The following is a 14,368-nucleotide window of genomic DNA, read 5'->3' on the forward strand; positions in this document are numbered from 1 at the left end:
GAAAGAAGGGATACAGTTTTTGACGTCAGATGAGTCAAGTGTTGGTTTCTTGAGGAGGGGAGCAATCCGGGCCATTTTGAAGTCAGTGGACGCAGCCAGTGGTCAGGGATGAGTTGATGAGGGAAGTGAGGAATGGGAAAAGGTCTCCTGAGATGGTCTGGAGAAGGGATGAGGGGATGGGGTCGAGGGGCAGGTTGACGGGTGGCCAGAACTCACTAGTCGCAGGATGTCATCTGGAGAGAGAGGGGAGAGAGTTTCCTAGGGTTATAGGCAGAAGCTTGAAATGTAGAGTGGTAGAAAGTGGCTTTAGCAGCTGATACAGAGAAAGAGAAGGTAGAGAGGAGGGAGTGAAAGGATGATAGGTCCTCCAGAAGTTTAGTTTTCCTCCATTTTCGTTTAGCTGCCTGCAGCCCTGTTCTGTAAGCTTGCAATGAGTCACTCAGTCACGGAGCAGGAGGGGAGGGCCGAGCCGACCAGGAGGAAAGGGGACAGTGCGAGTCATAGGATGCGGAAATGGAGGAGAGTAGTGTCAAAAAGGCAGAATCAGGAGACCGAAGGGAGAAAGATTTAGCAGAAGGGAGAGATGATCGAAGAGGAGAGAGTAGTGGGAGAGAGAGCGAAGATTGCGATGGCGCATGACCATCTGGGTAGGGGCTGAGTGGTTAGGGTTGGAGGAAAAGGAGACAGAAAAGGAAACAAAGTAGTGATCAGAGACCTGGAGGGGGGTTGCAGTGAGATTAGTAGGCGAGCAGCCTCTAGTAAAGATGAGGTCAAGCGTATTGCCTGCCTTGTGAGTTGGAGGGGATTGGGAAAGGGTGAGGTCAAAAGAGGCAAGGAGGGGAAAGAGAGTTGGAAAGAAATTAATCGAAGGCAGACGTCGGGTGTTTGAAGTCGCCAAGTACGAAGAGCGGTGAGCCATCGTCAGGAAATGAGTTTATCAAGGTGTCAAGCTCATTGAGAAACTCTCCAAGGGCACCTGGTGGGCGATAGATGACAATAATGTTAAGCTTGAGTGGACAAGTGACAGTGACAGCATGGAATTCAAATGAGGAGATGGACAGGTGAGAGAGGGAGAAAAGAGAAAATCTCCACTTAGGAGAAATGAGTAGACCTGTACCACCACCGTGACGACCAGATTCTCTCGGACTATGAGAGAAAACATAGGGGTCTACTCTCTCCTTTTGGTTCACGGATTACAATTCTGAGCAACAAACACAGTCAGCAGTGCTGGAAACATTGAAAAGCACTTTGTTCCACCAAACCACCAGCATCCAAAACCAGAAAGTGTCTCAGCGAGGGGAAGCTGTGAGACAAGCAAATGAAAAAGAGCAGCATGATATCATGAGCAATAAAAGTCTGAATTAATCTTGTTCACTTTTTCCACTCATCTCACCCTTTCCACTCATGCTATCATCAGATGCAGTCCCATTCGCTGAGCTGTGTTAGTTAACATTGTATTACCTCAGCCAAAGCAGCAAACTGCAGTTCTTACTTTGCGTGTTATCCCCGTGCATACACGCACATGCTCAGTGTTGGAGTAGTGAACTACATGTAGTTCAACTAGTAATTTAACTACATTTTGCAGTAGCTTGGTGGTAGTTGAACTTAATTCAAATCTTGGGAGGGTTTTTAGTAGGTACCATGTAGCCAACTACTGGAACTACACTACTTTTTCTGCAAAAAATAAAATATAAACAATTTTCTTTTTTTTTTCGGCATCAGACCTTTCTTATTCTCACTTGAAACACAGGCTAAATTAAACATCTGTTAACATCTGACTCCAGAGTGATCTATTCTTGAAATTTGTTGTCTGATATTTCAGATTTAGATATGATTATTTATCACGAAGTAGTTTGGATGTAGTGAACTACTTGTTCAAAGTAACTTTAGTTAATTAAACTATATTTTTCTTAATGGTAGCTTTAGTTTAGTTTAACTTAACTTCTTCCAGTGTGAAGTAATTGGTAGCTTGCTAAACTAAATGTTCAGAGTAGGTTCCCCAACACTGGGATTACTTTAGGGATTTATTTTTCATTTTTCATTTTAGTCATTTAGCAGACGCTCTTATCCAGAGCGACTTACAGTTAGTGAGTGCATACATTATTTAAATTTTTTAATACTGGCCCCCCGTGGGAATCGAACCCACAACCCTGGTGTTGCAAACGCCATGCTCTACCAACTGAGCTACATCCCTGCCGGCCATTCCCTCCCCTACCCTGGACGACGCTGGGCCAATTGTGCGCCGCCCCATGGGTCTTAGAGGTAACATGCTTGGCCCAATATTTCACTGACGTGCAGGCAGCTCAACACGACTGTTTTAATAACAGTTGGTCTGGATCCAACCACTTTGCTAAGGAGGAGGCCTGAGAGATCAAGTGTGTAGTGGTTGTTGAGATACTGCACTGCACTGCACTCACACCCAGACCACAGTTGTAATTCAGAACACAGCAGGGCTAGACACTGCTGCCCTGATACTGCGCTCTACTCTACTCGTATCTCCATCTTACTCGGTGACTGAATGTTCACCAATGGAAAGCATGCTAATTGGGGTGTGTGAGTGTCAGTGTACGTTTGCCGATAAGCGTGCACACATAGGTTCCATTATGAGTGAGCATGCTCTGCACCTTTAGTCTGCTGTTCTGACAGGTGAGGTCGGGGAAGAGTGTGAAGTGTGTCTGTAGGGAGTCAGGTGTGATGAGGTGTCTGGGTCGTGTTTAATAGGTCACGGCACATCAGAGATAAATGTTTCGTAATGGAAAGCAGAAATCTGTGCTCTTACTGAACTAGTTCAGCTAGTTCCTCCACGTTTAAAAATGTTTTTGTCTCCTACTAACACTGTTCCACACAGAGCACAGAGTTGATTCTCAGCATAGGCACACACACACACACACACTGGACGTCTATTGTTTCCTTGGAAACAGAAATGTCTTCCTGACATTTATCTGAAACACTCATGCTCGAGGAGCCTTATGTAGCAGAGAAGAATAAAACGATTGATTGATGTGAGTGTGTTTCTCTATAATAGTGTGAGCGTGGGTGTTGACATGTGGATTTTGGCGAATAGCAGCCGGAAGTTAGTGGGGAGAACAAGTATTTGATACACTGCCGATTTTGCAGGTTTTCCTACTTACAAAGCATGCAGAGGTCTGTAATTTATATCATAGGTACACTTCAACTGTGAGAGACGGAATCTAAAACAAAAATCCAGAAAATCACATTGAATGATTTTTAAGTAATTAATTTGCATTTTATTGCATGACATAAGTATTTTATACATCAGAAAAGCAGAACTTAATATTTGGTACAGAAACCTTTGTTTGCAATTACAGAGATCATACGTTTCCTGTAGGTCTTGACCAGGTTTGCACACACTGCAGCAGGGATTTTGGCCCACTCCTCCATACAGACCTTCTCCAGATCCTTCAGGTTTCGGGGCTGTCGCTGGGCAATACGGACTTTCAGCTCCCTCCAAAGATTTTCTATTGGGTTCAGGTCTGGAGACTGGCTAGGCCACTCCAGGACCTTGAGATGCTTCTTACGGAGCCACTCACTTAGTTGCCCTGGCTGTGTGTTTCAGGTCGTTGTCATGCTGGAAGACCCAGCCACGAGCCACTCTTCAATGCTCTTTCTGAGTGAAGGAGGTTGTTGGCCAAGATCTCGCGATACATGGCCCCATCCATCCTCCCCTCAATACGGTGCAGTCGTCATGTCCCCTTTGCAGAAAAGCATCCCCAAAGAATTATGTTTCCACCTCCATGCTTCACGGTTGGGATGGTGTTCTTGGGGTTGTACTCATCCTTCTTCTTCCTCCAAACACGGTGAGTGGAGTTTAGACCAAAAAGCTCTATTTTTGTCTCATCAGACCACACGACCTTCTCCCATTCCTCCTCTGGATCATCCAGATGGTCATTGGCAAACTTCAGATGGGCCTGGACATGCGCTGGCTTGAGCAGGGGGACCTTGCGTGCGCTGCAGGATTTTAATCCATGACGGCGTAGTGTGTTACTAATGGTTTTCTTTGAGACTGTGGTCCCAGCTCTCTTCAGGTCATTGACCAGGTCCTGCCGTGTAGTTCTGGGCTGATCCCTCACCTTCCTCATGATCATTGATGCCCCATGAGGTGAGATCTTGCATGGAGCCCCAGACCGAGGGTGATTGACCGTCATCTTGAACTTCTTCCATTTTCTAATAATTGCGCCAACAGTTGTTGCCTTCTCACCAAGCTGCTTGCCTATTGTCCTGTAGCCCATCCCAGCCTTGTGCAGGTCTACAATTTTATCCCTGATGTCCTTACACAGCTCTCTGGTCTTGGCCATTGTGGAGAGGTTGGAGTCTGTTTGATTGAGTGTGTGGACAGGTGTCTTTTATACAAGTAACGGAGTTCAAATAGGTGCAGTTAATACAGGTAATGAGTGGAGAACAGGAGGGCTTCTTAAAGAAAAAACTAACAGGTCTGTGAGAGCCGGAATTCTTACTGGTTGGTAGGTGATCAAATACTTATGTCATGCAATAAAATGCAAATTAATTACTTAAAAATCATACAATGTGATTTTCTGGATTTTTGTTTTAGATTCTGTCTCTCACAGTTGAAGTGTACCTATGATAAAAAATTACAGACCTCTACATGCTTTGTAAGTAGGAAAACCTGCAAAATCGGCAGTGTATCAAATACTTGTTCTCCCCACTGTATGTTCTTGACAAAGATATCCTCAATTCTTTATCTGTTAATATTTTGATATGTTTACATGTCTATGGTAATCATGGCTGTCAAAAGAGAGAAGGGAGGTGAAGGGAGAACAGATGAATGGAAGGGGATGACGGGAAGGGAGGAAAAAGATTATGAACGAGGGGCAGCAAAGAGCGAAAGAGATGAGATCAAGAGGCATATAAAGTCCACTGCTATCAGTCTAAATGTGAATTTTTTTCAGCTGTGAAATATTAGTTTAAAACCTTGTCCCAAGGTTTAGTTTAAAACCTTGAATCATATAGCTGACCTCATGTACTGTGAATGTGATTGACCCAGAATAAGAGACGTGACACGCGTGACAGTAAGGATGACTGCACAAAGAGTTCATAAGAGTTTAATCACCCTGAACTCCTACGTACCCACCTTGCTCTTTCATTCCTGGCCCTGCCCTGAACACATGCTGCCAGATATACACAGCAGCTGGATTGAATACCATGGACCACTAGAAATATCATTGTTGTTTGGGATGATACACGCTGCCATCTTGTGGCTGACAGAAACACTATTACTGGCATTACAGCATTAGAGGAAGGACAGGGAATTGAAGTACTGTGGCACATCACATATACATTGACGTTTGCATGTATGCATCATGTCCTGTGGATCATGAGATGAGGTTCATTTTCAAACCTTGGAAATTCTCAATGTAATCAAAATGTGTTTTTCTGTGTAAACTTGTGTTTTTATGTGCTCAAATGCACTGAGGATATAGAACAGGTTCTAGATCATTAACACAAGATATGTGTCGAGTCAGGTTGTGTGTGCAGAGATATCTGTGAGTAACCCTAGCCGCCGTCTGCACCGGTTAAGGGTAGCTGGATATAGCCCCCATAGCCAGCTGGCCCTACTATTTAAAACAGTCAGCCCGAGGGGAAGGCTTGGTGAGGGGGTGGATGAGGGTCACTCACATTCTGGAGCCCAGGCTCAGAGAGAAGGAGTTCATTTGAGACTTGTTTATCGCAGCAGCAGTAACTGTTTGAATGTGGACTCCATCTTGTTTCAAACACAGAAGGCCCACCAGGTACTGAGATCCCAGGGCCCAGTTTCCCAAAAGCATCTTAAGGCTAAGTTCATCGTTAGAACCTTCGTAGTAGCATGGTTAGATTTCCAAGCTGTTTCCCAAAAGCATTATTACTAAAGTTGCACCTCAAAACGCTCTGTATTTACCGACTGCCTCATACCACTCCTAACAGCTAAGTGCGTCATTAGATGCTTTTATGCCCTTCTGCTTCACTTTATACTTCTTCTGCTTCATATATACTGTATGTATGTCAGTTTTCATTTGAAGCATCTTTTTATCCTTCGCTTGTTTGTAACAATTGCAAAAACACTGGCAACTTTGTATTTGTAGTCAACTTTGTTCTGATGTTATCGGCAGTCACAGAGACAGATAAACATCTTGTTTCTATGTTTAGCAGAGCTCTGTGTATAATATAATATAATATGCCATTTAGCAGACGCTTTTATCCAAAGCGACTTACAGTCATGCGTGCATACATTTTTGTGTATGGGTGGTCCTCTGTAGCTCAGCTGGTAGAGCACGGCGCTTGTAATGCCAAGGTAGTGGGTTCGATCCCTGGGACCACCCATACACAAAAATGTATGCACGCATGACTGTAAGTCGCTTTGGATAAAAGCGTCTGCTAAATGGCATATTATATTATATTATACACAGAGCTCTGCTAAACATAGAAACAAGATGTTTATCTGTCTCTGTGACTGCCGATAACATCAGAACAAAGTTGACTACAAACACAAGGCTTAGCAGGCTACTAGCTGGCTGGCTGGCTGGCTGGCTGGCTGGCTGGCTGGCTGGCTGGCTGGCTGGCTGGCTGGCTGGCTGGCTGGCTGGCTGGCTACTGGCTGGCTGGCTGGCTGGCTGGCTGGCTGGCTGGCTGGCTGGCTGGCTGGCTGGCTGGCTGGCTGGCTGGCTTTGGCTGGCTGGCTGGCTGCTGCTGGCTGGCTGGCTGGCTGGCTGGCTGGCTGGCTGGCTGGCTGGCTGGCTGGCTGGCTGGCTGGCTGGCTGGCTGGCTGGCTGGCTGGCTGGCTGTCTGGCTGGCTGGCTGGCTGGCTGGCTGGCTGGCTGGCTGGCTGGCTGGCTGGCTGGCTGGCTGGCTGGCTGGCTGGCTGGCTGGCTGGCTGGCTGGCTGGCTGGCTGGCTGGCTGGCTGGCTGGCTGGCTGGCTGGCTGGCTGGCTGGCTGGCTGGCTGGCTGGCTGGCTGGCTGGCTGGCTGGCTGGCTGGCTGGCTGGCTGGCTGGCTGGCTGGCTGGCTGGCTGGCTGGCTGGCTGGCTGGCTGGCTGGCTGGCTGGCTGGCTGGCTGGCTGGCTGGCTGGCTGGCTGGCTGGCTGGCTGGCTGGCTGGCTGGCTGGCTGGCTGGCTGGCTGGCTGGCTGGCTGGCTGGCTAGCTCGCTGGCTGGCTGGCTGCCGGCTGGCTGGCTGGCTGGCTGGCTGGCTGGCTGGCTGGCTGGCTCGCTGGCTGGCTGGCTGGCTGGCTGGCTGGCTGGCTAGCGGCTGGCAGCTGGCGGCTAGCTAGCTGGCGGCTCAGCTGGCTGGCTGGCGCGGCTGGCTGGCTGGCTGGCTGGCTGGCTGGCTGGCTGGCTGGCTGGCTGGCTGGCTGGCTGGCTGGCTGGCTGGCTGGCTGGCTGGCTGGCTGGCTGGCTGGCTGGCTGGCTGGCTGGCTCTGTAAATAGTCTCTTATGCTCACCTTTATAGTGGCCGGCTCTCTAAAGCTAGACCATTACACACATCTGTTCTAAAACACAAAGTGAATGCCAATAATAATCAACAAGAGCTTCCCTGGGGATTTTCTCTACCTCTAATACTTCTTTGTTATGACCCCCAGGCTAGTTCCCTACTTTATTTTAGCTCACCTGATCCACCATTTGTCAATACCAATGGTTACTTTGTTAGTACACACAGCTGTAGGCTACATTTCTTTCAGTTTTTTGTACTTCATCTTTAGACAATTATTTTAAGGCTTTGATTAGCATTGATGTTTTAATGAGAAGTGGCAGACCAAAACTTGTTTTGCATTTTAAAGTTCTCACTCTCTGTCACTGCCTTGTTGTATTAGCAAATGTTTTGCTTACAAAAGTAAAACGGTGAAGACTGAAACTGTCAAAGACCCAGCCTTGGTTTTGAGACAACACGTGTTTCTGTTTTGGGATCTGTGTGGTGGCAGTTTCTTCCCTTGGGGCCATTATGCTGTCTGCCTACATCAGGGGTACTCAAGGACTATTTGAGATGTTCCAGCCCACAAATTTCCTAGGGGTCAAAGGTCCGGATGGATATTGTAATTTATCGGCTTAGTAACAAACCCCCACCTCGCAACCCATGCAACCCCCAAACTGTTCACAACCCTCTTGTTGACGGAGAGAAAATCTTGCAATTTTAAAGCAAATATCCCACAATTCTCCACATTTTGCATGGGGCAGAGCATTTATTTTCTTTGCTGTGTAAAGCTAATTTCCTGCAATTCTACAAAATGTTCCATGTCTTATGTGTGTTTATGATACCAGGGGTCAAAGCTCGACCTAGTTCCAAAAAATATATTGATTTGTTTTGGAGTCGGGACCCGCGGCCTGTATTGACCCCGTTCCGCCAGTTGAGTATGGGGCGCCTACATTGTGTACAAAGCTCACAGGTGTGCACTCTTATGTTGTCACTAATGAGCAGAGGTCACAGGTGCCAAGGGGGAAGTATTTGATTGTGGTTAGGAGGAAAAGGTTTAGCTGAAGTGTGTCTGTGTTTGTCAATGGCGGAGTGAGTGGGTACAGCAACAGCTGTGACAGAATGCTTGATCAAGGATTCACAGGCATTTGACATGCACACACCCACCCACACACACACTCACCTCACTCACTCGTCTTGCTGCAGTAGATACTGGCTCTTGAAACTCATAGCAGCTGTAAATTTCCTCTGCAAGCCAGTGTTTCTTTTTTTCCATCGTTTTCATTTGGTCATTTTGTTTTTTGACACCTTCAATGAGATTTGGCAATTTTTCTGAACTATTCTGAACTTTTTTGCTAAAAAAACAAGAGAAAGGAGAGGTCAGCGAGAACGCAGTTGTGTATAGAGCACTTTATATGGACTTTTGGAGCACTTCACTCTTCTCATGATTTTTGTCACTTTTGCACAAGGACCACTTCTATTCTGATGCTCTTATTTCGGTCTGTCGGGCGATATCCTGCATTCATATATTTAGCAATCTTTGTGACTTTTCCAAAAGATATCACAAACGTTATAATACACATTGACTGGAATGTATTGGACTGAACTGAACAGAGAATTCAATTTTTGTTACATTTGAATGTTTTTGGACATTATTTTCATTGATTTATTTGATGGGACCACCGTCTTTCAGTAAGACTTATTTATTATTTTGAACCTGATCGCCATGCTGGACACCAACCCGTCCCTTCACACAGACCCCACCTCTTTTGGGCCCCCTCCAATCAGCAACAGCATGGATAAGCAACGCATACGATTGGAGTTAGAACGCCGGGCTTGTCAGAGCCTGAGGGAAGGTGGGATTCATATTACCCACACCCACACACCCACACACCCACACACCCACACACCCACACACCCACACACCCACACACCCACACACATACACACATACACACCCACACACCCACACACCCACACACCCACACACCCACACACCCACACACATACACACATACACACAAACTCTTTATAATATGAAAAGTGAAAGATATGGTTTCATTTATCTTTGTTTGGTATATATATTTTCAAACAGATTTCTTTGATATAGCCTAATTATTGAGAATTTCTTACTCTTCCTTACTCTTCCTATGTCTTCTGTTTCATAGCTCCCCATAAAACACACCCGGCTATACAGTTGAGTTTTTCTCAGTGAGTTTTGCTGCTCAGGCCGGCTCAGTGGGTGTCTGGTGTCTTCTGGGCTGCTGGTCAAATACTAAGTGGACCTCCTGGCCCCGGTACAGATGGGGCAGCGCCAGGACTCTGTCCAGTGGACATGAACTCAGGCACCTGTGGGTGCAGCCAGGGCCAGACACCAACTGAGTTGGAGCGAGAGGAGCCTGGACAGATTTAGTCGTGACACACTGAGAATCTCACACTGACTTTTAGAGAAACATAAATGTGCTGTGAGGCATATACTCTGGCCCACTGAGTTAAGGTGAGAAATACTGAGACTGCTGAAGATACTGTGGTATTGGTGTTTACTGTGACACACAGAGACAGGTTTAGATACTAAGACACAGATGGACACTGAGGGAAGCAGGGACAGGCTTGAGACACTGAAAAGGACTTGGAACCATTGAGACAGACTGTGATTTACAGAGAGGTTATTTGCACCGAGACGTACAGTCTTTCAGAGACACTGTATGATAGGGTAACCCACAGGCACCTGCCTTGGCAGCCGGTTTGACTTCACAGTTTCAAAGGTGGACAGCATACCTTGACCCTGATTGAGGAGGGTGTCTGTTCACATGTGTCCCCTCATGCAGCCAGGCTGAGCCCAGGCCTTAGATTTCTGCTTCGGAGCTGTTTTGAGTGTCGGGTGATTTACAGTAATATTCCCTATAACTCAACAGGCTGCGCTGGGCAGAGAGATAGAGTTCCCAGTTATTACAGTGTGGTCCACAAATAGAAATCAGCAGGGAGAGGGTGAGGAAGGGTTTCAGCTCAGGGTTGGGATGGAGTGAATGGAAGGTTTAGAAATTATTCTCTAAGAAGTAGTAGTTTGAATAGGCGATATAGAAAAAGTGCACAGGAAGTTTTGAAGTGACGCACAGAGAAAGGTGACAATACATAAATTGAGCATAAAGGAAGATATGGAGAGGGATAGGTGGTGGGGAAAATGTAATCTTCTCATTTACATCACATTAAGTGAGGTACTGAGAACTGTAATGAATTCAAATTCTGGCATTTGAGTGAGCATATTTGGCACATCTAGCAAATCATCTGCCACTGGAGGAGTGTCTGTGTTTGTGTGCGTCCATGTTTTTCCCATTAAGCCTTTTTAATCTTGTCTCCTGTCGAGGGTACTATTGGGAGTCATATGTCGAGCAGCCATATAAGAGAAATTAGGATGTTTTGGCCCAGGCGACGACAGCCTGGACTGTCAGAAATGTTGACGCTGTTCAGAGATGTGAAAAACCACAGAAGCTGAGCTCCGAGAGAGACCGAGACCATGAGAAAGAAGTTCCACATCTCCCACACTGATCTCACTCTGACTTATTAGTCAGTATGCTTCCCTGGGTTCAGATGTATGCAGCAGTCCAGCTACAAACACTAGTACCTCAGGAGGTACACACAACCATCACTGTGTGTACTGTACAATGGACTGGTCTCACACCAGGCTATATACTGTATGGCTATGTAGTATACTGTAACCACCTTACTTCCCCCTTGCATGTACAGTATCACATCTCTAATTTTGTGAAAACTGCTTATGCGCAAAATGGACCTCACACTGAGATGTAGGTTTACTTCACCTCACATCTGACAGGAATCACTTACAAGAGTCCACTCAGCTCGTAGTGGCTGAAGTGTAAAAACTGGATAGCAATGATGATGTGATGCAGAGAACATGGTCTCCACCACTAGCTTTCTGTCTTCATTCTATAGGCTTGGTCCAGCTGTCTGTCACTGAGATTAGGCAGCTGTTAGCATGACACATGTATACACATTTAGTCAGTACGGAAGTGTTAAAATGTATCTGTACACATACTCCTCTCAATAGAACACCTCATTCTATTTTGAATTGTGAGTGCTGAATTTGGGCCTTCCTGTTTTTACAAGAAGCCCTCTGTGCATTAGCATTGTTCAAGCCATGCGGAAGTGTCGCTGTCTCTATCTCTCTCTGTGTGGTAAAAGTTGTCAAAACGCGACAACCCGGCTGCTGTTTCAGAGTGTAGAAACAGGAAGCGCGTGTGTGACTGGGACCATCTGCCCGCTGTTCCGCCTCCCTGCCGCTGATGATAACCTCTATCGGCTGTCAGACGACTCTGTGGGAGGGAGAGAGGAGAGCGCAAGGGCCAGAAGAGCAGCAAGTAGGGTACTCTTCTCCAACTCTTGGCATCTACCTCCCAGAAAGATACACTATATTAATTTACAACATGGCTGTAACCGGCATTGTATTTCCTCCCAAGAAGAAGAGCACAGAGCGGAAACTGACTGTAGGGCGTTTGGGTTTCACTATTGGTTGTTGTCCTTGTTGCCCTTGCTTGTTCTGTCTGTAGTGTACTCACCTGACCTCTTGCTGTCTCCCTCTTATGCAGTGCTCCAGCTCAAACTCCAGCAGAGACGGACCCGTGAGGAACTGGTCAGCCAGGGGATCATGCCACGTAAGTAACACTCCCCCGTCCGTCAAACTACCTCATACCCCAACCAATCTCTCCTTCCTCTAGCTGCTACCTCACCCCACTAGCTTGCTTCTCAAAGTGAATGGATAGTTTATTGACCTATCCTCAGGCCCATAAGAATCGGTAAAGCTACTCCTATTGTAGTCAACCTCACTTGTTTCATAACAGGCACTTAATATACAACAGTATAGCATCTTACATGGCTATACCCATCTCAATGCCTTGCTTCATGTTCTAAGGTTCTAGAGATCCTGTTGATTTGGCATGTGGTTAAATCGGCATCGTCTTTTTTCTGAGAAATGCCGGTGTCAGTCTTCAAAGCAAAGTGGATCGAGCTCCTTCCTCTGCTTCTGACTTGTGAATGCTAAACTCATTCAGTGTGTACTGGGGCCTGTGCATTTAATTCATCAGCACATTTAATTTTGAGCTGTTACACTTGTTCTTTTCATTGCACAGTCAATTAATGTTGACATTATTAAGATCGTCTTCCTCTCTGTTTCACACTAGTTAGTTCCTGGAACAAACTGTTGATCAGGAACCTTTTTTTTTAACACATTCACGTCCTCTAACTATATTTAGAACGATATCAGAATGTGCCACAGAACAAATTCTGTTTGGGTGTAAATGATTAAATTCTGTGTTAACATAGTAAATACAAGTGACCTGTTATATGCCAAATATATAGGATTCAACTCATTGTTTGTGAACTACAGCTGTTTCTGTATTGTACTATATTTAGTCTTTGGACACACGGGGTTACTGTTTTTTAAAAACATATTTCATGAATCCGGTCATGTAAATATGTTCAAATGATCAGATCTTAATAATTGTATAGATTGCTTGGACCTATATTACTGAACAAAAATACACTATATATACAAAAGTATGTGGACCCTTCAAATTAGTGGATTCGGCTAGTTCAGCCACACCTGTTGCTGACAGGTGTATAAAATCAAGCATAAACAGCTATGCAATCTCCATAAACAAACATTGGCAGTAGATTGGCCTTACTGAAGAGCTCAGCGACTTTCAACGTGGCGCCGTCATAGGATGCCACATTTCCAACAAGTCAGTTCGTCAAATTTCTACCCTGCTAGAATTGACTCGATCAACTGTAAGTGCTGTTATTGTGAAATGGAAACATCTAAGCACAACAACGACTCCGCCGCAAAGTGGTAGGTCACATAAGCTCACAGAACGGGACCGCCAAGTGCTGAAGCGCGTAGCACGGAAAAATCATATGTCCTCGGTGAGAACGCTACCTGCCCGAATGCATAGTGCCAACTGATAAGTTTGGTGGAGGAGGAATAATGGTCTGTTGCTGTTTGGGCTTGGCCCGTTAGTTCCGTGAAGGGAAATCTTAACGCTACAGCATACAATTACATTCTAGACAATTCTGTGCTTCGAACTTTGTGGCAACAGTTTGGGGAAGACCCTTTCCTGTTTCAGCATGACAATGCCCCTGTGCACAAAGCAAGATCCATACAGAAATTGTTTTCGAGATTGGTGTGGAAGAACTTGACTGGCCCTGACCTCAACCCCATCAAACACCTTTGGGATGATTTGGAACGCCGACTGCGAGCCAGGCCTAATCGCCCAACATCAGTGCCCGACCTCACTAATGCTCTTGTGGCTGAATGGAAGCAAGTCCCCGCAGCAATGTTCCAACATCTAGTGGAAAGCCTTCCCAGAAGAGTGGATGCTGTTATAGCAGCAAAGGAGGGACCAACTCCATATTAATGCCCATGATTTTGAAATGAGATGTTTGACAAGCAGATGTCCACATATACAGTGCATTCGGAAAGTATTCAGACACCCCTTGACTTTTTCCACATTTTGTTACGTTACAGCCTTATTCTAAAATTGATTAAATCGTTTTTTCCCCTCATCAATCTACACAAAATACCCCATTATGACAGCAAAAACAGGTTTTTAGAAATTTTAGCAAATGTATTCAAAATAAAAAATGGAAATATCTCATTTACATAACTATTCAGACCCTTTACTCAGTACTTTGTTGAAGCACCTTTGGCAGCGATTACAGCCTCAAGTCTTCTTGGGTATGACACTACAAGTGTCATACTACTTGGCACACCTGTATTTGGGGAGTTTTTCCCCATTCTTCTCTGCAGATCCTCTTTAAGCTCTGTCAGGTTGGATGGGGAGCGTCGATGCACAGCTATTTTCAGGTCTATCCAAAAAGTGCTGTAATTTCGAAACGGTTCACCCGATATGGATGAAAATACCCTCAAATTAAAGCT

General features: G+C 45.7%; 1 protein-coding gene across 5 annotated transcripts in view; it reads left to right on the plus strand.

The window, feature by feature from the left end:
• Nucleotides 1-14,368, plus strand: part of LOC121550892 (myocardin-related transcription factor A) — a 40,092-nt gene that overhangs the window by 9,897 nt on the left and 15,827 nt on the right. For 3 of the 5 annotated variants that reach the window (XM_045210952.1, XM_041863304.2, XM_041863305.2), the window contains one exon: nt 12,024-12,089. In XM_045210952.1, coding sequence (XP_045066887.1) covers nt 12,024-12,089 — 66 coding nt within the window. Of the gene's footprint in view, nt 1-8,599; nt 9,276-11,722; nt 11,801-12,023; nt 12,090-14,368 lie in introns of those variants that run through there. The other 2 variants (XM_041863306.2, XM_041863310.2) reach the window with 2 other exon arrangements.

Source organism: Coregonus clupeaformis, chromosome 35, assembly GCF_020615455.1.
Source record: "Coregonus clupeaformis isolate EN_2021a chromosome 35, ASM2061545v1, whole genome shotgun sequence".
Lineage (NCBI taxonomy): Eukaryota > Metazoa > Chordata > Actinopteri > Salmoniformes > Salmonidae > Coregonus > Coregonus clupeaformis.